General features: G+C 32.8%; 1 protein-coding gene and 1 pseudogene across 4 annotated transcripts in view; both read left to right on the forward strand.

The window, feature by feature from the left end:
• Positions 1-16,081, forward strand: part of LOC145243939 (UDP-glucosyltransferase 2-like) — a 51,975-nt pseudogene extending 35,894 nt beyond the window's left edge. Inside the window, exon 2 of the transcript XR_013862974.1 lies at positions 14,217-16,081. The product of XR_013862974.1 is annotated as a UDP-glucosyltransferase 2-like (transcript). The remainder of the gene's footprint in view (positions 1-14,216) is intronic.
• Positions 1-21,302, forward strand: part of LOC145243937 (UDP-glucosyltransferase 2-like) — a 54,910-nt gene extending 33,608 nt beyond the window's left edge. For 2 of the 3 annotated variants that reach the window (XM_080107064.1, XM_080107063.1), the window contains exon 2: positions 19,436-21,302. In XM_080107064.1, the coding sequence (XP_079963190.1) occupies positions 19,456-20,970 (1,515 nt within the window). In that variant the 5' untranslated portion in view covers positions 19,436-19,455 and the 3' untranslated portion in view covers positions 20,971-21,302. Of the gene's footprint in view, positions 1-20; positions 137-19,435 lie in introns of those variants that run through there. The other variant, XM_080107065.1, reaches the window with a different exon arrangement.
• The last annotated feature ends 6,208 nt before the right edge of the window (positions 21,303-27,510 follow it).

Genomic DNA, 27,510 nt, shown 5'->3' on the forward strand with positions numbered 1-27,510 from the left:
TTTAATCCACTTACGAGTTTTATTAGTAGGGAGGGGGTTAAATAAATATATAAAACAAACTGGCACATTTTTTTTATCGTTAATGCGGCAATGCGTATCTAAAGAGCTATTTTTCTTGGGCGCAAGAATAAAGAAGGTAAGAGCGAAGTTGCAAGGTTTTCGTTTAGAGGAAATATTACTTAACTGCTGAATTCTTTTTATATATCTTATGAAATTATCAGGTTAGACGGGAAAAGCTATTTACATTACACACGCACACATTATTTCATGTACCTATAAAACATTTTATGTATCTATTTTCAATATTTACTTCAATTGAGATCAATACTTGGGTAGAGGGCTAGACAGTAAGTTTTGAAAATATATATGGCAATTAAGCTGTGTAAAAAAATAAATAAATAAAATAACAGGATATTTTTTTTCTTCTTAGTTAGTGTAGAGGAAACTGCTTATAGTAAGGCAATTTGTATTTCTGTCTCCTGCCAGAGTGCCCCTTTTTGAGGAGCTGGTTTTACCCCCCCCCCACATTCAAAACGACCTTGTGTCACATTTTGCTCTCGTGGAAAAGCAAATAAAAAAAAAAGGTATTATTATACAAACACCGTGACAGCGTTAGGATTAGGGTTAGGGTTTAGGGTTGGGGTTAGGGTTAGTGTTAGGGTTAGGGTTAATTCGCTGTCACGGTGTTTGTATAGTTTTACCAAAAAAAAAAGGTCCCTATTCTGCTCTGCATATGTATCCGACTTTAATTGAAGTCGGAAATTACTTTCTGTTCGCTAGTTTAAAGGTTTTATTTTAATTTCGAAGTTAAGTCGGGTTTATTTGAATTTCGAAGTTAAGTCGGGTTAACTCACAAGTATACGTGGCCCAGATATGTTTTCAAAACTCTCTCTCTCTCTCTCTCTCTCTCTCTCTCTCTCTCTCTCTCTCATTGCCAAATCAAGGTTTCGGTTTGTGCGAACTTCTGAGTCAACCACATTATTAAATACCAAATAAGTCTAAACTTTATCTATCTAACATTTAATTTATTGAACGAAATTGGTTAATTTTTTAATTTCCCGGCTCAAGAACGTGGAATAGCTTTTTAATTCCGCCAAGGTGATAAAAAAAAAAAAAAAATGAAATCCACATTTAAATTAATTTACTTATGCACGTATTGTACTGTGCGAAATAATAACGTTATTATTTAGAAAGCCATTCTTAGCGTGGGGGAGGGACTTTTGGAATTATTCTATACTTTCACCTAACAATTTAATAAAACAAATATATTGTAAAACTTGAAAACATCGCGGCACAATAGGTGCATAAGCACTATATATATATATATAGACTAGAGAGAGAGAGAGAGAGAGTAGAATATTGGATATTCAAGTTAAATTCAACTTTTACGGTATCTTTTGTTTATTGAACTGTTAGATGAAAGTACAAAAATAGTTACAAAACGTCCTCTTCTTCACTTGTTAAGAATGGGTTTCCAAATAATAACGTTATAATTTTAGCACGGTACCTTCTCTGTATAAGTACTAATGACGTTATTATTTAGAAAACAATTTAAATATGAAGGAGGTCTTCTTTTTCTTTTTTTAACCTTTACTTTTTCAAGTAACAATTTAATAAATAGAGGATACTGAAAAAAATTCAATTTATTTTTGTACAATAAAAGTTTACGCTGAGTTATATTAAAAAAATATTTCCACGCTCTGAGACGAAGATAATCAAAAGGGACCCTCTCTGCCTTGTCACTGCATAGTTTTCTGCAAAGCTGCAATCGGAAGTGAAATTCAGTAGTTAATCGGAACCATAACCACAGTTTCTTTCGTTTTCTTTTCTATTTGTTCAGAAAGTATTATTTTAATTGATTTTCTTAACGCGCCGACTAAAAAAAAAATCATCATGAAATACTACCTGAGGATTATCACGTAGGCCACTTTCTATGGAAGCCGCTTTTTGTAATCGTTGTTCGGGACTATCTTTACTTAATGGAATTAAAAAAAAAAAAAAAAAAAAGCTGATAATGTTAAAGAAAATGAAAACGAAAGTTTCCATAAATGAACATCAACAAAATTTATTGTTTGTTATAAGATCTCAAGACACGTTTTCTGATTCAACGTTAAAGTGAGAGCGTGCGTGCGATCTATATAAAAAAAAAAAAAAAATACTGTAATTTCATTGGCTTAGGAGCAAAGTAAAAAAACAAAAGAAAAACATAAGGATTTGACCTTGACATTCTAACGGATTTAATAGCATGGGTAACGCCAGACATGGGTGTCTGCTGTGCTGTATCACGTCTCCCGTCACAAGTTAAATAAAGAGCATGATGAGCAAAAAAAAAAAAAAAAAAAAAAAAAAAAAGGACGCACTAGTGTATAAAATGAAGAACGCTTTTTATTTCATTAGAAATAATTACGTCTTAATGAAAAAACGCTATTGGAGCAGGTGGTGATGATGTTGCCACGGGAAGGATCGGAAGCTGCTGCTAGTCAAAGAGGGTAGGATCGCTGCTGCTTGGTGTAGTGAATAGGAACAGAGCTACTAATAATAAATGATGATGATAATAATTGGGCTGCATTGTAAATAGGAATGATGTATATGACGTTGGCAGGATCGGAAACTATACTGCTCATTAGGAATCCAACGCGAAATACAGATTTATCCCTCCTATATCTAACACAATGTAACTGTAACTTAGTTTAATATTATCACTATCACTTTTAGACCATTTAAAAGAAGATTCAAATGAACTAGTACTATATATTTTTTTTTAATTTACAGCGTATGAAAATGCAATACCAAAATCGTGTTTACATTACCGATGCTTTAAAAAACCATGTTCCTATGTAGCAGTGTCAGAAATTTCGTGAAAATAGTGAATAATTCCACCCCATCTTTCCAAGCTTATAACTCCTCGAAAAATGTAATTCAAGCCCTAATTTTTTTTTCAATTAAAGGAGCAAGGACCAAGGTTTTATTAAAAAAAAAAAAAACAATGTTTTTTTTAAAAAAAAAAGGTTTTAAACTTCGGACTTTACAGGTAAATTTCTAAAAAAGCGATTTTTTTTTTGTTTTAAATTTGAATATATTATTTATTGACCTTTTCTCTTCAATTTGTGATATATAAAACTCCCCGATATAATTAATTATTTACTTTTTAATAGACATTTCAAAATGAGAGGCGTGAATTATTCGACCCCCTGTCTTTTCAAGCTTATAACTCCTCGAAAAATGTAATTCAAGCCCTAATTATTTTTTCAATTAAAGGAGCAAGGACCAAGGTTTCATTAAAAAAAAAAAAAAGACAAAAAAAACAATGTGTTCTTATAAAATAAGGTTTTAAACTTCGGACTTTACAGGTAAATTTCTAAAAAAAGCGATTTTTTTTTTTGTTTTAAATTTGAATATATTATTTATTGACCCTTTCTCTTCAATTTGTGCGACATAAATTAATTATTTACTTTTTAATAGACATTTCAAAATGGGTGACACTTGGGGGGGGGGCGTGAATTTAAAAAAAACGTTTGTCTAAAATATTATATTCGGTTTATTGGAAAGAACATAAAATTTCACATTGACCCTGAAAATATCGTAAAAATAGAATCAATAGAAAAATTTTGATAGATTTTTAAAGTTTAAAAATTGAAAAATATTGAGTTCGGAAAATTCATTACTGTTTTAAAAAAAAAAAAAATATTTCTATTACTTTTAAAACAACTGTAATAGTTTATTTTGGAAGTATAATCCATAAAGAAAATAAATAACCCACTTTTAACAGAGAAATTACGAGATTTTTATATTGTATTCGCAGTTTCGTGTTAGGGGTGTCAAAAATTCTGATACTGCTAGTTCCTATGTAGTGATAATTTTGATAATTATGAGATAAAAATGTTTTTCAGGTGTTCTAACTTCTCCATATTTTATGTTATGAAACCTAAACAAAATAAATTTCGGTCCATAAAAATTGCAACATTTTATAAAGCTGAAGAATTTAAGTAATAAAAAAAAATAGTTATATAAAGCCATTATTTATTTCATTTACCTTGGAGTTGCAAATTAAAAATGGACATAAAATCAATATTATTATGTTTTAAAAAAATCAACATTTTTTCTCATTAAAATATATAATTAGTTAAATTACAAAAAAAAAAAAAAAAAAAACAGAATTCTAAAAGAATAATAATTTTTTAACAGTTTTAAATAGAATAAAATTCCAATATTCCGCGATATGAAGTTTTAAGCGTAGATTTTTGAGTAAGGTTTTCCAATTTTTAAAAAAATATTTTCACATATAAAACTAATTATTGGCAAATTGGAAAGCCCAATCTTATGATGAGGGTACTTCTCCTTGTATGCACAATACACAAGATTGAGATTACACAATAGAAGATGCTTTTGTTTGTGAATGTTCCGAGCAATGCTGACATAGTCTTTGCTTCCTGGCATCAACCTTGAGAATTCATCATCATCGTAGAACAGATTTACAGAGTCCTCAATTTCTTGCGATAGACTGCGTCCACTTTTCGATTCAGGCAGCGCCATGATGCTTTTTTCTGCAGCCAACTTCCGAGTTTCTCAAACTAGGTATTCACTTACCCCAAAGAAACTGGCAACTTCTTTTCTGGACCAATCTAATGGAGCCATTGTAAGGATTTGTATCTTCTCTTGTGTGTGTGTACCGTTGTCTGTAGTCTTCTCTTCCAGTAGAAACATGACACGATCAATGTTTCTTACTTTTGCCTCGGTATCCTTCTCCACCAACCGTTCGGTCATATCCAGCTGCGAAGTGTCCGATAATTCAAACAGCTCTTTCACCATTTCCTTCTGCTTCTCAAAACTTCTGTTGACTTGATCACAGACATCTTTCACTTTGCTGGACTTTGGTAGGGCATGGGATTTCAATGGGGATATCCCGATCATTCCAAAACTATGATTTAGGAGATTGCGATGCTCTGACTGATGTAATGTCAATTCAAACACATTAGGTTCACACTCTGCAATCTCATCTTCCAAGGATTCATCGTCATCTTTTGAATCCTTGTCTCCAGCCAGATGCAACTTTACTCGTTCATGACAGTTCTTACAGGCCTTCTATCCGGGAACAACAGCTTCGTCATTGATTCTGAATTCCATGGAGCTTAGCCCTACCGCCATAGCGAGTGATGTATTGTGTATCCCACTAGGCTTCTTTTTCTTAGTATGGAGTTTGAATGGGTCAATGCACTTACTTCCTTTCTGAAACAAACCATCGTTATACTTTCTCTCGTACTTGCATATACTACCCAGATCACAGTTCTGTTCTAAACCAGCTCTCTAATGACAGACAGTTCTGCAAATGATTTCAGTTCTACAGCAGTTTTCTGGTGACATTCATCTTTCAGACTTTTTCCAAAACAACATGTATCGACATCGTTTCTTACATTTTTCGTGAACTTGCCATCTTAAATCGAAATCTAAAGCGAACAAAAATATCAGGATTATTGGTTTTTATTGTAAGACATTTATTATTTAAAATTACATTTATTGTAAGACATTTATTATTTAAAATTACATTTATTGTAAGACATTTATTATTTAAAATTACATTTATTGTAAGACATTTATTATTTAAAATTACATTTATTGTAAGACATTTATTATTTAAAATTACATTTATTGTAAGACATTTATTATTTAAAATTACATTTATTGTAAGACATTTATTATTTAAAATTACATTTATTGTAAGACATTTATTATTTAAAATTACATTTATTGTAAGACACTTATTATTTAAAATTACATTTATTGTAGGACACTTATTATTTAAAATTATATTTATTGTAAGACACTTATTATTTAAAATTACATTTATTGTAAGACACTTATTATTTAAAATTATATTTATTGTAAGACACCTATTATTTAAAATTACATTTATTGTAAGACACTTATTATTTAAAATTATATTTATTGTAAGACACTTATTATTTAAAATTACATTTATTGTAAGACACTTATTATTTAAAATTACATTTATTGTAAGACACTTATTATTAAAAATTACATTTATTGTAAGACACTTATTATTTAAAATTATATATATTGTAAGACACCTATTATTTAAAATTACATTTATTGTAAGACACCTATTATTTAAAATTACATTTATTGTAAGACACTTATTATTTAAAATTACATTTATTGTAAGACAATTATTATTTAAAATTACATTTATTGTAAGACACTTATTATTTAAAATTACATTTATTGTAAGACACTTATTATTTAAAATTATATTTATTGTAAGACACCTATTATTTAAAATTACATTTATTGTAAGACACTTATTATTTAAAATTATATTTATTGTAAGACACTTATTATTTAAAATTACATTTATTGTAAGACACTTATTATTTAAAATTACATTTATTGTAAGACACTTATTATTTAAAATTACATTTATTGTAAGACACTTATTATTTAAAATTATATTTATTGTAAGACACCTATTATTTAAAATTACATTTATTGTAAGACACCTATTATTTAAAATTACATTTATTGTAAGACACTTATTATTTAAAATTACATTTATTGTAAGACAATTATTATTTAAAATTACATTTATTGTAAGACACTTATTATTTAAAATTACATTTATTGTAAGACACTTATTATTTAAAATTATATTTATTGTAAGACACCTATTATTTAAAATTACATTTATTGTAAGACACTTATTATTTAAAATTATATTTATTGTAAGACACTTATTATTTAAAATTACATTTATTGTAAGACACTTATTATTTAAAATTACATTTATTGTAAGACACTTATTATTTAAAATTACATTTATTGTAAGACACTTATTATTTAAAATTACATTTATTGTAAGACACTTATTATTTAAAATTATATTTATTGTAAGACACCTATTATTTAAAATTACATTTATTGTAAGACACTTATTATTTAAAATTATATTTATTGTAAGACACTTATTATTTAAAATTACATTTATTGTAAGACAATTATTATTTAAAATTACATTTATTGTAAGACGATTATTATTTAAAATTACATTTATTGTAAGACACTTATTATTTAAAATTACATTTATTGTAAGACACTTATTATTTAAAATTATATTTATTGTAAGACACCTATTATTTAAAATTACATTTATTGTAAGACACTTATTATTTAAAATTATATTTATTGTAAGACACTTATTATTTAAAATTACATTTATTGTAAGACACTTATTATTTAAAATTACATTTATTGTAAGACACTTATTATTTAAAATTACATTTATTGTAAGACACTTATTATTTAAAATTACATTTATTGTAAGACACTTATTATTTAAAATTATATTTATTGTAAGACACCTATTATTTAAAATTACATTTATTGTAAGACACTTATTATTTAAAATTATATTTATTGTAAGACACTTATTATTTAAAATTACATTTATTGTAAGACACTTATTATTTAAAATTATATTTATTGTAAGACACTTATTATTTAAAATTACATTTATTGTAAGACACTTATTATTTAAAATTACATTTATTGTAAGACACTTATTATTTAAAATTACATTTATTGTAAGACACTTATTATTTAAAATTACATTTATTGTAAGACACTTATTATTTAAAATTATATTTATTGTAAGACACCTATTATTTAAAATTACATTTATTGTAAGACACTTATTATTTAAAATTATATTTATTGTAAGACACTTATTATTTAAAATTACAAAACTGATTAATTTGTATTATTTGGAATATTTGAACTATTATTCTCATCTTAGTTGTCATTTTCACAACATTTCAGTTGATATAACCTCCGACCATCATCAGGTGTATCTTGTCGAACTCGGGGAAACTTTGTGAAAATGACAATCAAGATGAGAATAGTTGTTAAAATATTCCAAATAATACAATCCTCGTCTCAAAAATTCATAAGCGTAATATGGGTTAATTTGTTCAGATTGATTTAAAAAATATTTTTTAAAAGTAGTTAGGATTAAGTATCAAATAAGTGAATTTTGGGTAAAGAAGATTGGTTTTAAAAAGCAACTTGTCAGTCGGTTGTCGTTCAGGGAGAGAGAGAAGGGGGTAATATCTTTAGCAAATTGTCTAATTTACGGATTTCTTCTTTTTTGTTTTTATTTTTTGCTTATATCCTCCTATAACCCCCCCCCCGCTCTTTTTAAGAGCGTTTCCAACTTTTTTGGGTTACTTGTATGCAAAAGTTAGCCACATGGGAGCCTCTAAGCACAGTTCTAAGTATCATAATTTAAAAAAAAAATTATCTAAATGACAGAATTTAACCACATAAATATAAAAGCATAAGATAAACACATATATACCTCTAACTTACACTCCGACAGCTATAAAACTTTCTTATATTTATCAACATTAGATGAAAATTGAGTGTTTTCAACTACAATTTTTTTTTTTTAATTGTCAACTTTCACCATTAAATTTCAATGTGATGGAATAAAATACCGAACATGAACCTTGTAGCGGACAATGGAATTGAAAGAAACAAAGACTCAATTGGTGGATAAGATAAACGTTGTTTATTTGCTGTTGGAAGAAATGAACGTTTTAGTTATAACATGTCCGCGCGTATGTAACCAATGTTCGTTGCACGTCTGGTGTTGTAGCAAGAAAAGGAAATGTGTTTTCATCTCAAGTTCGGGTCACTATCGTTTGTTCGCGCGTGGGAAGAGAAATAAATGTTGTAGTGAAAATTGAGAATGATAGTCCAGCGTGTAGACAAAAGAGTGGATATGAGTGTCGACATCAGTTAGTAGTCAGGTACGCGAAGGTGTTATCAGGGACCAGCAGTAGATAGAGAGAGAAAGAGTGAGAATGCGTACATACAGTCTGTAGCTTGTGCCCTATACATAGTCACAGGGGTGTTGACGTGCGCGAGCGTGCGCCTCCCAAAGGGGAGGCGGTTGGTTAGCCCAACCTCTCTAGTCGAGAGCTAGTCCTAAAAATGATTAGAAACAGCTTGTCTCCTTGTTTTATACTCGTTTCCGGAGTGTCTTTTGCGCATGTGTATTTCCTTAGGAAGCGGAAGTGACGTCGTCCATGTGTGCGCGTGTGTGAGTACACATGTATACGTAAGCGTGTGTATATATACGTGAATGTGAGTGTATGTACGCGAACGTGAATATGTGTACATGTGTGGACGTGGGCGCGTATGTTTGTGTGCGCGTATGTATATGACGGCTTGCAATATGAATGTGTTTTTGTGTGAGACTTGAAAAAGGCTCGTACAACCTATATATCCTGAAAGTTCTATCTTTTGGCTATCTACATATTAAAACAAATATCATCTTTGACCCCTAGAGTTGTCTTTTCTTGACCTCCAAAGTTATGCCCTTTTAGGTCTTCCCGCGGAAGCTATCTCTGCTTATAAATGGGCAAAATGTCCCACAAGATGAATTGCCTTGCCTTTCTAAGGTTGATTTTTTGGATTCCTTGGTCAAAAAATACCACTAGGTGCAATTTTCTAGGCCAGAATTTAAATACTTTTCAAAATATTTACAATTTTGTAACGATGAGTAGTCCCATCACGACACATCGCGACAGTCCTTTTTCATCCTATTGCCCTTATTTTGGATGAGCTCAAAAACAGTGTTCCCATCTGCTGGGTCTGAAATTTGGCGGTTCATCGTAACTTATGTATATCTTACAGGGGTCAAAAGGATAAAAAATTCTGAGGGGGGGGGTGAAATTTCGATCTTTTACTGGATGATTTGGCATGGGATAGCCCCCTGAGTAAAATATTTTTTTAACAAAATTTATTTGAAATACATTAAACTGATTTTAATTTATTCACCTTCCTTGCAAGTTGAGCTTTCATATAAAAGAAGAAAAAAATAGTGATCCAGGATTTTTCATTTCTAAGTTTATCAATTTTCTGTTGGATTGTTCTTTTTCAAGATTGGTACATATGGTTTAATCTCCTTTTGTCATCTTTTTGTGTTGGGGAAAGATATATTAATTGCACAAATCATGCTGCCTCAGTATGTTGCTTGGATGATTTTATCCAGAGATATATCAAATGTAATAGCCCATGTAGGATAGGGGTTTCCAAACTATGGCTCACAAGCCAGATCCGGCCTGCTAAAGTTTTTAATCTGGCTCACGGAGCTCTTATAGAAAACATGAAAATGTTCAGGAAAAATTTTTTCAATAGATGTGTGATAATAGCATGGTGATTTTTTTTTTTTGTTTGTTTAGAAAAAGATTAAAAGAATGAGGTTTTGGAGAATCAGTTTCACTAAAAAGCGAAGCTAATTAACAAAACAGTATAAAACATGTCCAGGTTGTCATCATCATCATCATCATCATCATAATCATTTATAATAATTTTTTTTTTTTTTTTGCCCACATAGCTCTAAAAAGTCAGCAATATGCCCCCCTCCCCCGTTCAAAAACTTTGGAGACCTCTATTATGGGGCATTGTTAACCGTTATAATTAGGGTTTTGATGGCTTTAGTCATATTTATTTTTACCAATCTGGCACGATCTCCAGCAAATAAGATTTCTTGTCTTTGCAATCCTGTCACCCATTTGCTCCTTCAGTTCCACCTGGTTCGCATCCATTCTCATATTTTTAGCAGGAGGGAGGGAGTATCCTATCAGCTCTTCTGTCTAGGGTCATGTAGTTAACCTGATTGAGAATATATTACAGAAGACTCTTCGCATGATGATATGCCATTTAACGGAGTTTTCTTGAAAAAGAATTTAGCACTTGTGTATTTCTATCATTTTGGACAATTTTTTAGTTTTCAGTTTTTAAGAACTCCTTTCAAAACAAATCAAGAAAGCTTTGGCAAAAAATGTCAAATTTTCCATAACTTTTAGGTAAAAACAAAAGAATAATATAATAATACAAAGTAAAACATTAATTATTTGAACATTTTTCTTGAATTAAAATAAAGAAAATTCTGAAATTAATAAAATGTGTCATATGAAAATGTATGACTTCAAATTTATAAATAGTTTGGAAAAGTCATGATGTGTGACTTTTTTTTTTTTAAAAACAGTTTTTTGTTTTTGACAAAATTTAAAGTTTCGTAACAAAAATAATCATTAAAATTTATAGTTTAAACTGTTATTATTGAAATGTGTGCGACATTTTTTCTTTGTTGAAAAGAAAATTTTTTTTACAGACGATACTGTTCTCCAATTAGATTAAACAGGATTCGCGTTTGTCTCCCCCCCCCGTTTTGAAAGAGTTCTTAAAAAATGAAAACTGAAAAATTGTCCAAAATTACAGAAATGCAATGTACCAAAATTTGTTTTTTTTTAATTTTTTGTGATAGGTATCCTATGCCTGAGTTGGGCAGTGTTGTGTCAGAAGTTGCTATCTGTAATTTGCTTCATAAACGCAATAAATAAAAATAATGTACCCATTTTTAAGGCAGATTGTTGCAGGTTTTGAAAAATTGATCATTACCTTTTTATTTGTGGAATAATGACACATGCCAAACAGTTACAAAATATCAATGATGATTCTTTATTTCATTGGACCGGTCAAATGATGATGACGTCAGGAATTCATATTTGGGATCTACATAGTTTAATCTTTCTACCCCTCACTTTCAAAGGGGCAGCTGACCACTCTGCCAACTGACTGACTCTTCTGATCTTTGCTGACTAGTAAACTCAACTGTTCTGCCTCAACTATCGCCCTGATCTGACTAACTCCAGCTTCTATATTGAGAATCTTTCCTTTGTTATGACGTCAGAAGTGTGTTTCCCAGCGTGACCAATTCACGTGGCTATGCACACGTTTTTCCAAACACACTTTTGACGACAAAGAATTATCAACTAATCTATTTTTTAGCCTAACCTATTTTTTTACAATATATTTTTAATTTGTATTGTTCATTCTTTTTAGATGACATTTTTAATATTCAGTTTTGTAAAAGAGTGAACAATCAATTCATTTTACAATATAAATAATATCTAACTATTTATAATAGAATTTAACAATAAACCTTTTTAACATTCTGATTTCTAACATTATACTTCTGAACCTTGCTTACAGGGTTCGAGTCTCGGCTTATCCTAATCTCATTTTCACTTATCTAATGTTCTTCTTATTTACATGGAAAGGGACAGACATTTTTCCTGTAACAAGGGAATTCCTCAGTGTGGAAGTCATTAGTTTTCTCAAGCAAATATTTTCTGAGCTAGGAGTCCCAGAAAGGCTCGTTAGTGATAATGGTTCTCATTTTAGCTCCCAACATTTCAAAGAATTTGCTAAAGCATGTGATTTTGAGCTCATCACCTCTTCTCCCAGATACACCCAATCGAGCGGCATGGCAGAATGAAGCTCCATGTATGAGCGAATGGTGGCCTTGTAGAGGTACAGGATACTGTCAGGTGTGAGTAGTCTTCTATCCCAATAGAGGGAACCCAGCTTCTTTGCAGCAGCCTTCGCAATGTCCTCAATGTATTTGTTCCAGTTCATATTGCATGTTAAGCCGAGGAGTTTGAAGGAAGAATTCTCAATTAGTGTAATTTGTCATGGATACCCGTAGTTAGAGAGGTGTCTTGTTATTTTTAAAGGAGAGCAACTTAGTCGTACATGTTGCCATCCATTTGCGATCCTATTGCACTACAGTCTAGAAGTCATTTTCTAACGATTCTACCATTGTCTTAGATTTATGTGCATCTGTTCTTCCCTTATGCATGTTATAGAGCAGCGTATCATCAGCAAATATACCCATCTCGGACACAACTCTATCAGAGAGGTCGGCAATGAATATCAGGAATAATAGTGGTTCAATGATCGACTACTGTATTAATGTTATGCTGCTAGATGGTCCTATTGTCTAAAACGGATCTAATTATATTTAGTATACGTCTAGTTATACTCTACAATTTAATTTTCATTAGCAGCCCCTCATGTCAGACTTTGTCAAAGGCCTTGGATATATCAAGGGCTACAACTCAATAAATTGAAGTAAAAATAAAAAAAAAAAAAAACAAATGTCGACGATTAGATAAGAAGAATGTATTGTATCACAATGCCACACCACACTTTATTTATTTATTTATTGGAGGGGGGGGGCGGAGGACTAGACAAAAATTGTGCATCTTAGTTATTCGCTTAATATTGCTCCATCAATCTGATGGAGCAATATTGACATGGTATTGGGATGAGCCAAAATAATGTCTATGGTAAGCTTTACTTACCAAATCCCTGGGACACAAACAAGATTGCTTATTGGACACTGGCTGCTTTAAATTATTTTACAGCATTCAATTTTATTCTTGAAATCTCAGCCATCAAGAAAATAGTGTTTATCAGGAAATTCAGTTTTTATCATTAGTTTTTCTTTCAATATGTCGTTCTGTTTTTTAGCAGTGGCTTTTGAAAATTCTTAGTTTTTACATCTTTCTTTCAGTTTTGGGTATTCAGCATATTCCATTGCCAACATCAGTATCCATCTGCCTTCCTTGGATGTTAATTTTATCATGCTTTAAATGGTATTGTGTATTACAAGGGGCGTTCAAAACGTACAGACTTCTATTTTTTTTTTTTTTTAACTCAAAATGTCAAAGAGCTATGAAGACGGGAGTGGTAGCATTAAAACGAGCAACCTATTGTGCTTTAAAAAAAATTTTTCTACATAGTCACCATCATTCTCAATGTACAATGCCAACGATGAACAATGCTCGTGCATGGGCGCCCAGAATGTGCTTTGTTATATGAAAGTTGTTCCAAAAGTAAAGCCTCCTATTTTTTTAAACTCTAAACGTTGAAGAGCTGCAAATACGGGAATGGTACCATTAAAACCTGTGACATGTTGTGCTACAGAATATATTTTTCTACATAGAATATATGAACTCAGCGTCATCCTTTAATTGTCAATGCACATTTTCCAGTAATCCAATGACACATCTCTGCTTCTGATACATGTCCATGACAGAGGTTGCATTCTTAGAGTCTTACACCGTCAATATCTGCAACAGAGAAGTTAAAGATTTAGGTCATAAGTGCATGAGTTCAGTCATCATAACAATGCAAATTCACAACCCCCGTCTGATCCATTCTGGCGAAACAAAAAAAAAAAATAGGAGCCATTACTTTTGGAATGCCCTTATATTTTTTTTTACTGATGTGAATACACATACATCTCTTTAAAAATCATTCTCTTTTTTCTTTTCTTTTTTTTTCAGAAAAAGACAAACAAATATGACTAATTCTTGGAGGATAATAATCAGCTTATTATTCTTTTGTCTCATCTCTGAAGTAAAAAGTGCCAAGATTTTGGTAGTTTCTTTGCCCCATTACAGCGTTGTTGCTGAATCGAACGCCATTGCTGTTGAGCTGGTGAAGAGAGGACACAGCGTTACCTTCTACTTGCCGAGTGACTTTGACAACACGAAAGCCGTGCCCGATTTACCGATCATCAGATATGGAACAAATATGACCGCAATGTTTTTATCGATGGCCAAAAAAATCAACGACGATGTTTATGCTGACGGGGCTAATGTTTATTTCACCATGCGAAACATGCGAATTGACTTCTGTAATCAAATAAACGATGTAAAAGCACTTAAAAAGTTAAAGGATGAAAAATTTGATTATGCGATAGTAAACCTTTTGTTCTTTATGAAATGTATATATCTCATTCCGCACAATCTCAATATACCGTACGCCAGTGTCAGTACTGCCATTACTGAACTGGAAATTGGTCATCCAGCTGCACCTAGTTTTATCCCTTTCATTTTATCGCATTATGGTACTGAAATGTCGTTTTTTGAACGCGTCGTCAACCTATTCTACCATTTGGGGCCGACAATAATGCTTCATTATCTTTTCCCATCGTATGACGTTTCAAAAACCGTGCCAAAAATTTCTTACAACGAGGCTGAAGACCTTCCCAAAAAATCAGAAATCTTTCTGGAAAATTCTGATTTTGTCTTAAATTTCCCCAAACCGACCATGCCAAATTTTATCCAGGTTGGAGGCCTCACAACAAAAGCACCCAAACCCCTACCAACAGAAATAAAAAAATTCTTTGATGATGCCCCCGATGGAGTGATTGTGATGTCTTTTGGTTCAATTTTCAAACCAAATAAGCGCACTAAAGAATTGTTTATATCGGTTTTTTTCGAAGCTCAAACAGCGGGTTTTCTGGAAAAATGATGATGCAAAGATAGTAAACAACATCTGGATGCAACCATGGTTACCCCAAAATGATGCTTTGGCTCATCCCAATACCAAACTTGTCATTTATCATTGCGGGAATAATGGCATGTTTGAAAGTTTATACAATGCGGTTCCTTTACTGTGTCTCCCACATACGGCAGACCAATTGAGCAATGCAAAGAAACTTGACCATTTTCATATTGGTCGATCTTTGTCAGTTGCTTTGTTAACAGAAGAAATGATCCTTGAAGCGATCCAGGATCTCCTCACTGATTCAACATATGCTGGAAATATCACGCATCTTTCGCGAATCTTTCATTCTCGCCCTGAAACGCCAGCCGAACGCGCTGCTTCTTGGCTGGAGTACGTTTTTAAATTCGGAGGCGGACATCTTCGTTCGAATCAAAACAAACTCTCACCTTTTCAACTTCTAATGGGCGATGTTTGGTGCTTTATATTTACCGTCATTGTATTGGGAATTTATGTTGCCATCTACTCGATTCGAAAATGTCTTGGATTTATTTGCAAGAAAAAGAATAAGGAGAAAATGAATTAAACTCAAAATGCTTTTCACTTTATAAAATTTTTATTATATTTTTAAAACAACCCGAGTTTTGCATTTTATATTGTATCCTCTGCCTGTATAATGTACCTGAGATAAATAAGTAAACAATTATATATTTTGGATACAAACATACACTCAATTCAAAATAATTTTTTTTGTTTTGCAAACGTTTGATTTATATTTTAAAATAAAATGATGTTGCTAAGGTAAAAAAAGTAAACCGGACTTTTAAATTTAAATTTTAAAATTAATTCTTCCCAAATCAAATTGTCATCCCATTTACTAAAACAGTATAATTTCAAATAAATACATTTCAAAAAGTGATAGTAGTTTTTGATTTGAAAAATATTTAACTGACAATTATTTTTGCAGTAAAACAGAATATCTATTGTAAAAAATGTTGTTTTTTTTTTTTTTTACCTCAAACAAGGCATATTGCCATGTGGACATAAGGGGTTACTACTTGGGATCATGTTTAACAGTAGACTGTGGGGAGTTGAGCAGCGATACATCTGTTCCAAATTTTAACTATTATTTTATTGGTTTTTACTATTTCTATTCTACAAATTCTTCTGTTGTTGAAAACACCCATTTCATAGATTCTTTTCACTATCGAAGTAGTCCATCTCAAAAACAATACTTTCCTGCTCCACTTCCAAAGGCCATCTCTCACTTCAATTAGGTCATTTGGCACCTACTTGGAATTCAATATTCAACATTCAATTACGAACTGTTTAAGATTGCCTTTTATTCAGTATCGCACAAAACGCAACGTCAGCTGTTGTTATATAACAAGTACACGGATAATGCGGATCTAACCCGAACAACTTGATGGCATCAAGTTGGTGCATGAGTGTCAAAGGTTAAGGCTGACTAACTAAATGACATTGTTTCAACTTGTTAGGGGAGTACAGCTCCGAGTTCAGAATTCATGCATTGGCTGGTGCAGCCTAGTGCGGGTGGGGACGTTAATTGGGTTGAGGGCCACCCCATTCTCTGTAACTCCAATATATAAGAAAGGTATATACGTGAGTTTTTAGTACGAATGAGAGGACTAGATTCAGAACTAGATTGAGAGACAGGATTCAAGATTCAGAAGAGAGGGCCTTTCAGTCAAGATAAAGAAAAAGAAAAGAAGAAAGAGATCTGAATGGATTCAGCGATGCAGAGGCCATCCCTCCCAATAATAAGAAGGATCCTGTATGAAGGCTGGCTAAAAGTAATAATAAACAAATCGTGTTTTAGAAGCATGCATTATTTGATTTCCAGATTGAAGTGCAACCGTCACAAGAGGCACCGACCGAACAAAGAAGAAAAATTATGTGTCTTAATGTTACGTTATGCTGCAGTTACATTATTTTGTATTATGTCGTCTATTTATTCATAAACTATGTGCCAAAATGCTCAGTGAATGTACATGAATTATGTCAATTTTGGGTATATATAAACACTGACAATTTTATTCTCTCAATAATACTTCCACAGTATGCTAGAGAAAAAGAGAGAGAGAGAGAGAATGATGTTCAGTGGCTTGTTTACGACTGATGACAGAGGTCAGCTTCCTCCGCTGTGTTTTTTCTTCTCTCTGTTTGGTTTCCCCGTGTTCATTTATTTATTTTAACACATTTTCATGATTGTCAAATCAAAGCCCATTCCAAAAGGTTGTTTACATCTTTGAAATCTTGGTCATCTGAAGAATGTTGAATTCCAAGTTTTTGTACATTCTTCCCAATTGTTATGATTTTTGATGACATTTCTTGGTTTGAAGACTTGTCAACAATATTTTCGTGTGTGCACCCAGTTCCATAGGCGTGTGTGCACAACCAGCGATAATTCTGGCGTTACCCAGAATACTATTCAATGTTAAGATCTTCTTATAGTCTGTATGTATGTGACACCCGCACCCATGACTGTATACACACATGTGCACACAAAGACAATCAACGACGATGTCATTGTTATATATACACCATACAAATTATATAGACCCATTATGCAACACTATATGTAGTGTATCTTGTCTGACTTAGGTACCAAATCATTTGTAAATACTCTGAGGAATTGCTTGTCCCTTTGGTGAATACTTTCATTGGAAGACTCTACTAAGTATATTTACTATCAACTTCCCCAAGAATAAATAATAGACTGATTATCAATTTTCCCTGAAGCCATTTCTAGAAATAAAATTTCTTAAATACACCATCTTTTAATTAAGAAAGGGAGATGTTATATTAGTTATGTCCCTTGCCTAATGCATTCAGCCCCTAATATTAATATGATTATCGGCCCATTATTTTTTATGTACTTCTTGTAATCGCTGTGCCCTAATAAAAAACCTGCTGACATTAGTTCCTCGTTCTATCTTCTCCAATCCAAGCCATCCCTTCAAACTACAGAAGGATGTGAGAAGAGGAATAGTGGTAGTTTGGAGTGTCACTTTGGGAGGAAAGATTTAGGAAAGAGTGAACTTTAGGGAGATTTATTGAAAACTATTTTTAAGTTTTTACTCAAATGTGTGAGGGTAAGAAAGATATTAACTGATAAACACAAACAAAATAATGAGTTCAAAAGAGAAGTTAGAAAAAAAGAAAAGATAGGCAGCGTTTATAAATGAATGAAAATAAACACAAACCAAACAAACATCTTAACCCAAAATTGTACGTCTTGAGGAACACTCAGCAATGTTAGTGTGTATTTTGTATAAACACACACACACACACACACCCATACGTATGCATATATATATATATATATATATATATATATATATATATATATATATATGCTACTAACACATCAAGCTGTAGAAGAGTTGGATAAAAATATATAATTACGCCTATTCAATGACGAACTTATCTAACAGGCGTAGGTTGTGGGAAATTTGAAATGGCAGTTACTTTCTCGGGTAATGGTGATATTTCATCCTTATCGATTGAGTGTCCGAGGAAGTTAACCTGTTGGCTGATGATATATTTTTCAATGTTTATTGTTAGACCGTAATGGGACAATCTTTGGAAAGCTTGTTCTAAGTGTTGTCTATGTTCGTCGAGGTTTATACTAGCAATTAGGACATCATCCACGTTTGCGAATACGAATGCCAGGTCCCTAAAAACCTCGTCTTTGGAAGGTCTGACAAGCGTTTCTAAGCCCAAAAGGCATTTGGGCGAATTCATAAAGTCCAAATGGTGTGGTAAGTACTGTTTTATGGATATTTTCTACCACTGGAACTTGCTAATATGCCTTTACTAGGTTCAACTTGAGAAATACTGTGGCATTTCAAAATCCGATTGTGAAATCATGAATGTGTTGGATAAGGTATCTATCTGGTACGATTTGTGCATTTAATCTCCTAAACTCTCTGCAAGGATGCCATACTCAATGTACATTATCCAGTAATTCAATGACACATCTCTCCTCCTGATACATGTCCATGACAGGGGGCGTTTTCTTAGAGTCCTACACAATCAATATCTGCAGCAGAGAGATTAAACTTTTAGGTCATGAGTGCATGAGCTCAGTCATCATAACAATGCGAATTCGCAATCTCCTCTGATGCATTTTGCGAAATAAAAAAATAGGAGCCATTAATTTTGGAATGCTCCTTGTATTTTTCTTACTAATGGGAATATCCGTACATATCTTTAAAAATCATTCTCTTTTTTTTTTTTTTTTTTTCAGAAAAAAAAACCCAAACAAATATGACGAATTCGTGGAGGATAATAATAAGCTTATTATACTTTTGTCTCATCTCTGAAGTAAAAAGTACCAAGATTTTGGTAGTTTCTTTGCCCCATTACAGCGTTGTTGCTGAATCGAACGCCATTGCTGTTGAGCTGGTGAAGAGAGGACACAGCGTTACCTTCTACTTGCCGAGTGACTTTGACAACACGAAAGCCGTGCCCGATTTACCGATCATCAGATATGGAACAAATATGACCGCAATGTTTTTATCGATGGCCAAAAAAATCAACGACGATGTTTATGCTGACGGGGCTAATGTTTATTTCACCATGCGAAACATGCGAATTGACTTCTGTAATCAAATAAACGATGTAAAAGCACTTAAAAAGTTAAAGGATGAAAAATTTGATTATGCGATAGTAAACCTTTTGTTCTTTATGAAATGTATATATCTCATTCCGCACAATCTCAATATACCGTACGCCAGTGTCAGTACTGCCATTACTGAACTGGAAATTGGTCATCCAGCTGCACCTAGTTTTATCCCTTTCATTTTATCGCATTATGGTACTGAAATGTCGTTTTTTGAACGCGTCGTCAACCTATTCTACCATTTGGGGCCGACAATAATGCTTAATTATCTTTTCCCATCGTATGACGTTTCAAAAACCATGCCAAAAATTTCTTACAGCGAGGCTGAAGACCTTCCCAAAAAATCAGAAATCTTTCTGGAAAATTCTGATTTTGTCTTAAATTTCCCCAAACCGACCATGCCGAATTTTATCCAGGTTGGAGGCCTCACAACAAAAGCACCCAAACCCCTACCAACAGAAATAAAAAAATTCTTTGATGATGCCCCTGATGGAGTTATTGTGATGTCTTTTGGTTCAGTTTTCAAACCAAATAAGCGCACTAAAGAATTGTTTATATCGGTTTTTTCGAAGCTCAAACAGCGGGTTTTCTGGAAAAATGATGATGCAAAGATAGTAAACAACATCTGGATGCAACCATGGTTACCCCAAAATGATGCTTTGGCTCATCCCAATACCAAACTTGTCATTTATCATTGCGGGAATAATGGCATGTTTGAAAGTTTATACAATGCGGTTCCTTTACTGTGTCTCCCACATACGGCAGACCAATTGAGCAATGCAAAGAAACTTGACCATTTTCATATTGGTCGATCTTTGTCAGTTGCTTTGTTAACAGAAGAAATGATCCTTGAAGCGATCCAGGATCTCCTTACTGATTCAACATATGCTGGAAATATCACGCATCTTTCGCGAATCTTTCATTCTCGTCCTGAAACGCCAGTCGAACGCGCTGTTTCTTGGCTGGAGTATGTTTTTAAATTTGGAGGCGGACATCTTCGTTCGAATCAAAACAAACTCTCACCTTTTCAACTTCTAATGGGCGATGTTTGGTGCTTTATATTTACCGTCATTGTATTGGGAATTTATGTTGCCATCTACTCGATTCGAAAATGTCTTGGATTTATTTGCAAGAAAAAGAATAAGGAGAAAATGAATTAAACTCAAAATGCTTTTCACTTTATAAAATTTTTATTATATTTTTAAAACAACCCGAGTTTTGCATTTTATATTGTATCCTCTGCCTGTATAATGTACCTGAGATAAATAAGTAAACAATTATATATTTTGGATACAAACATACACTCAATTCAAAATAATTTTTTTGCTTTGCAAACGTTTGATTTATATTTTTAAAATAAAATGATGTTGCTGAGATAGAAAAGTAAACCAGACTTTTAAATTTAAATTTTAAAATTAATTCTTCCCAAATCAAATTGTAATCCCATTTACTAAAACAGTATAATTTCAAATAAATACATTTCAAAAAGTGATAGTAGTTTTTGATTTGAAAAATATTTAACTGACAATTATTTTTGCAGTAAGACAACAGAATATTTATTGGTAAAAATGTTTGGGGTTTTTTTTTTTGCACTTCAAACAAGACATATTTCCATATGGGACATAAGGGGCTACTATTTGGAATCGTGTCTAACAGGAGACTGTGGGGAGTTGAGCTGCGAGATATCTGTTCTAAATTTTGACTACTATATTTTATTGTTTTAAATTATTTCTCTGCTACACATTCTTCTGCTATTGAAATAGATGTCTTCAATGGATTCATTTTGCTATCGAAGTATTCCATCTCAATAACAATACTTGCAAACCCCCTCCCAGTGATATCTCTCGCTTCAATCAGGTCATTCAGTGCTTTCCGGGAATCCAATATTCAGCATTCAATTACGCATTGTTTAAGATGGCCTTTTATTCAGCAATGTGAGTTATTGTTATTTACTCGGATCGTGGATAACGCGAACCTGGCCTGGAGAACTTGATGGCATCAAGTTGGTGCATGAGTTCACATGTCGACTTGTGCAGCCTAGCACGAGTGGAAATGTCAATTGGGTTAAGGGCTACCACACACTATGTAACCCTAATATATAAAGAAGGGACACACGGAACTTTTTATTCAGAACGAGAGAATTAGACTCAGAATTAGAGAGTGAGAGACAGGGTTTAAGATTCAGAGGAGAGAATTTTGCAGTCAAGATGAGGAAACGAAAAAGAAGAACGAGATCTGAATTGATTCAGCGATGCAGAGGCTCTCCCAATAATAAGGAAGATCCTAAATAAAGCTTGTCTACAAATAATAATGAAAAAGTCGTGTTTTAAAAGCATGCATTATTTGATTTCCAGATTGAAGTGCAACCGTCGTGAGGGGCACCGACCGAAGAAAGGGGAAACATACTACATACAAATTATAAAAGACCCATTAAGCAACATTATAGTGTTACAAGAAAACAGGGCATAATGCAGACGTGGCCACCCCCTCTCTCTCCTTAAATTTTATTTTGAATATCTATCAGTCAGGCACAACCATTGCTATCGAGACATTTAGCAACGAAGTATCCACGGGTGAAACCCATGAAAGGAAGCGAGTTAGATACCCCCATCCCCATCCCTGCACAAAGTCATTTGTCAAGCCAAGACCACGACGAGAAATCATCCAGACACCCCACTTCCACCCAAAACGAAGCAGCGTGTGGGGAAAAAAAGAAGAGAAAAAAACTTTTAGCTGGAATTCCGTGCAAGAGAGAAAAAAAAACACCAGAGTCAGGCTAAAGAAATGAAGCTGATGATCACATCGCCAAACGAATGTCAACAATAAAAATGTGATTGACAGCAGTCAACATGATTCGTTTGATAAATTGGAAGTTCACTCAACTTTAAACTCATAACTCGAGCCGAAAAGGGAATATGTCAAATTCTGTGAATACGTCTTGGCTCAGAGATATTGGAATGGGATACATCCCCGATTTGGAGGACAACAAAAGACGAGATGAACACCAACAACGTGATTTATACGGTGAATTGGTGACCCTTTCAACTGAATCTTATTCCTCAAGCAGAAAACTACGAATTCACCTTGGCTTAGATATGTGGGAATGAGACGTCCCAACGTTGGTGGTTGAGAAATAAGCGAGAAGGAAAAATAATGGGAGGACAGGTGGATAAACAAACATTGGAAGGCACCAGATCGCACGTCAGCAATGCGAAATTGCCTTGCACCATAAACATCTGAATACTGACTTCACGAATACTTGATCATCGCTTGGATGCACGTCCTCCAGCTAAGTATTGTTCAATATCGCCCCCCATACTTCATAAATGTCGACTTGCTGGACCGAATTGTTTTTCTTATTTTGAATAATTTCTGCGGCCTCATATGACTGGACCATTATTTCACAGGAAGAAAAAAAAAGATAAAAAAGGAAGGAAAGAAAAGAGGCTATGTTTTTCTGAACAGTTTTCTTTACTGTTGACACCCCCACCTTCTTTTTGACCCGTTGGACACTGTCTGCATGTTTTCTTTTATCATCCCGTTTTAATATTTTGTCTTGGTTGTTGAATTTTAACGCACAATAAATGACATGTATATAATATATATACAGGGTGACCCCCAAAAAACAAAAACATAGAAAGTATATCTAGAACATATGCTGTAGAACGGAGAAAAAAAGGCCAAAAACCCTAGTGTTTTGATGTGATGTTTTGAATATAATAAACTAGTTATGACCAAAGTTTCATTTCATTCGGATAAAACACTAAGAAACGGGGCCTAATTAAAGCTGGGGCCCGTTTTTTTTTGGGGGGGCGGGTCACCCTGTATGACCCTGTTGTTCCGTAATTCATTGCCTGGTATTTCGTCAACCGTGAATCTCGTAAGAACATTTCACGGTGGAGTTACTGTCCAGATTCTGGGTAAAGTGCTACTTGGCCGTGATCATTCTAGGGTTGGTATATTACATTTTTTTTATATACACGATACGTTTCAGGGATAGATTTACCAGATCATTTGTAACTGAGGAATTGTCCATCGCTTCAGTGAATGCTTTAGTGAATGCTATCATCGAAAGACTTTCCTAAATATGCTCTTTTTTCAGCATCCATTTTCCTATGAATGTACATAAAATCAACAAAGAAAAAGTTTACAAGCCAAAAGCTTCTGTAAACTTAAAACAAATATAAATATGAATATTTAGATAGTAATCCCAACCAAATAAAAAAAAAGTTCAATACAATCAAAATAGAAAATAGAACACAATTTAAGATTGTAAATTATACTTTACTTGAATTTATTGTTCGACAGGATACTCAAATTAGAATATTAAGATTCCTTAATGCGCAGAGTTTCAAAGAAATTTCTCATCAAAGGGAAGATATTAACAAATGAATAGTATAGCAAAACTATGAATTTGCTGGTACTGGCATATATTGAAACTGTATTATATGAAAAGTAACCATAAATGCAAAAAAAAAAAAAAGGAAAAGTTTTAGTGCAAAGAGTTCATAAAATGGGGGAAACAAATGAAAAATAAAAAAGTGAATTAAAGATTTAAAGTCCAGATAAAAGGATATGGTGTGGTTAACTATTTTCAAGACAAAATGATCATAAGAAGTTGGATTAGCAAGCAGTCGAGAGATAAAGATTATTTTGAATCGTTAAAGTTTCTTTTCACTTAGGCATAGTGGAACCGACATAACAAATATTCCATGCCCGTTTAAAAAATTTAGTAATGATGGAAAACTTGGTTTCAAAATACAACGGAAGTAAAATACAACAATAAATATAAAAAAAATTGTGTTTTCATGTCTCAGACATATTGTTCTTGAAATAATTAGGTTGTGCATCAAAATGCCACATTTGAACATATGCATAGACGTAACGGATGTGAACTAGACAGCAAGCGTGATTTTTGAGTAAATAGAAAAAAAAAGAATGGAAAAAATATTGTCACTAATATAGACATAATCTTAATAGCAATACCAGTACAAATAATAACTTGTGGGACCTGTGGAAATTATACAGGGGGCTCATTCGAATGTAATATATTGATGTTGGCATTCTGTAGATGTTCAGCATAAATGGAGACGCTCTGATCTTATTGTAGCTCTTTTGTTAAAACTGCAAAGTATTTATCTAAGCTAGTAGGGACGCCTGACGTAGCCTGGTCGTAAAGTATGCTTAAATATATTTTAATTCTTGCAGATTTCGTATATATTATTATAGAGTCAATTTTCTATCGATTTTTATATATTATAAAGTTGCAATTTCAAAAATAAAAAAAAATATATCCATATGACTTGAGTGCATTAGCTTGAATCGAAACGAAACCAAAACTTATGAAATATATATATACAGTCCTGGTCAAAATCATGAGACCACTTAAGAAAGTAAGCGTTTACACATATTATCGAATTTTTTGCCAAAAGGGAAAATATGATGGAAAAAAATTGAAATCGGCTTCATTCAAAGCCTTAACCCTGATCTAATAATTATTTTTTAAAAAACAAACATTTTCACCTGGTCAAAATGATAAGACCACTGATAATTTTTCTAACAAAAGGCAATTATAAATTACTAAAAGGGTCTCAGTATATAGTATAGCTTTCATTATTACGAATTACTTCAAAAATTCTCTTCAGCATGCTTGCGACTAAGTTTTTTTATCAGTTGCGAAGGAATTTTATCCCATGTACTGAAAACTGAATCAGAAAGTTCCTTTATCGAATCATACTGGGTTCCATCCTTGAACACTTCTTTTGCCATCCATCCCCAAAGATTTTCAATGGGATTGAGGTCCGGAGAACATGCTGGATGATCTAACAATTCTATATTATTTGAAGAAAAGTATTCTCGTGCTTGTCGAGAAGTGTGTATCGCAGTGTTGTCTTGCTGGAAAATCCAATTTCTTCCACACAGACGGGGAAATGTACTTCAATGATGTTTGCCGGCCTTTCACTCCTTGCAACTTTAGGGTCCCAGCTGACGAGAAAGCACCCCAGATCATTAAAGACCTTCCTCCACTATGCCGAGTTGAAAAAGTCTCTTTGGGCAAATTTTTATCATGCCAATAGTGTTGAAATCCATCTGGACCATCTAGATTAAACTTTTTCTCATCGGAGAAAATTACATTTTCCTACTTCTCTTCATCCCAAGTCTGGTATTTGGTGGCATATTTAAGTCGGCTAGTTTTGTGCTGTTCAAGAAAACGTGGTTTCTGCAGTCGCTTTAAATGATTGAAACCCTTCATTTTCAGATGCCTTCTGATGGTTTTAGGACTACATTCTGCTGCCGTTTGGCTTTTCAATCGACTTGAGCTCATACTGGAGTTTTTTTTTAACTTCTTCTGATATGGTGATCCAGTGATGGGGTTATTTTTTTTTTGGTCGACCTGGACTCTTTTTGTGCTCATATTGATCTGGATTTCTTAAAAAATTTGTGATGACCGTTTTACTACGATTCACTTCGTTTGGCATGGATCTATGGGAGAGTCCACCACTATTAAGCTCAAAGATCCTTCCTCTCTCAAACTCTGATAATGGTTTCCCTTTTGCCATTAATAATTTAGTAAGATGTTTTTTTTATCCACTAACAAATTGCTTTTAGTAACAAAGAAATCTTTTCGTCTTCATTTTTTCAAAACTAGCCGATTTTATTAAAGTGCTCTTATTATTTTGACCAGGTGAAAATGTTTGTTTTATAAAAAATAATTATTAGATCAGGGTTAAGGTTTCGAATGAAGCAGATTTCATTTTTTTCCATCATATTTTCCCTTTTGGCAATGGTTTCAACCATTTGTTTGATTAAAAATTCGATATTATGCATAAACGCTTACTTTCTTAAGTGGTCTTATGATTTTGACTAGGACTGTATATATATATATATATATATATATATATATATATATATATATATATATATATATATATATAACTTCAGCTATAATCGAAACCAAAACCAAAACTTATGATGTCAAATTATTTATTACAAGAAATGGAAGTCCATCTATAAGATGAATCTTACCTGTCTATTTAAATGTATGTATATATGTTTGTATGTCTGCCTAAAACTTCTGACAGAGGCAACGAGATCAGTATCATTTTGAAGTTCGACCGTTCAGACGACAAATATGGAAAAATTAGTTAAAAGCATTAATTCCTTCACACTCAACTGAGCACTTTTCTACAAGGAGGGGTCGCTTTTTTTTTGCCGATATTTTCGCAAGTGAACCGCTCTTTTCGATTGACTAGCCTTAATTTGAACATTTGTCACTTCTGGTTTGACGATGACACAACAGCAAAGACGTCACTTTTTTTTTCACGTTTTTTTTCCTCCTTTGTGGTATGGGTTCGAGCCTGCCTGCCTACTACTACTTTTTTTTTTTTTTTTTGCTCAACACACACACCTCCAAACACTCAGGTAGCGTTGTGCACCCAGGCTAGTAACAATTAAATGACAGTCACTTGGGTGTAAGTGTGACACACAAAATAATTAACACACACTCTATCCTATTAATATATAGATTAGATGTGACACGGGCTAAAAAAGAACTTCAATTCCCTTTTTCTTTGTAACAAGGACATTTATTTCCTCATTGTTATGGCTGTGATGTCACTCACGTGATCTCGAATGTTATCTCGATCCATACTACACGTCTCTCTTGTGATTGTCCTCTTTCTCCTTTTTAAATCTTTTTT

The sequence above is a fragment of the Euprymna scolopes genome, chromosome 22 (assembly GCF_053919585.1).
Source record: "Euprymna scolopes isolate OS-2025 chromosome 22, ASM5391958v1, whole genome shotgun sequence".
NCBI classification, from domain to species: Eukaryota; Metazoa; Mollusca; class Cephalopoda; order Sepiida; family Sepiolidae; genus Euprymna; species Euprymna scolopes.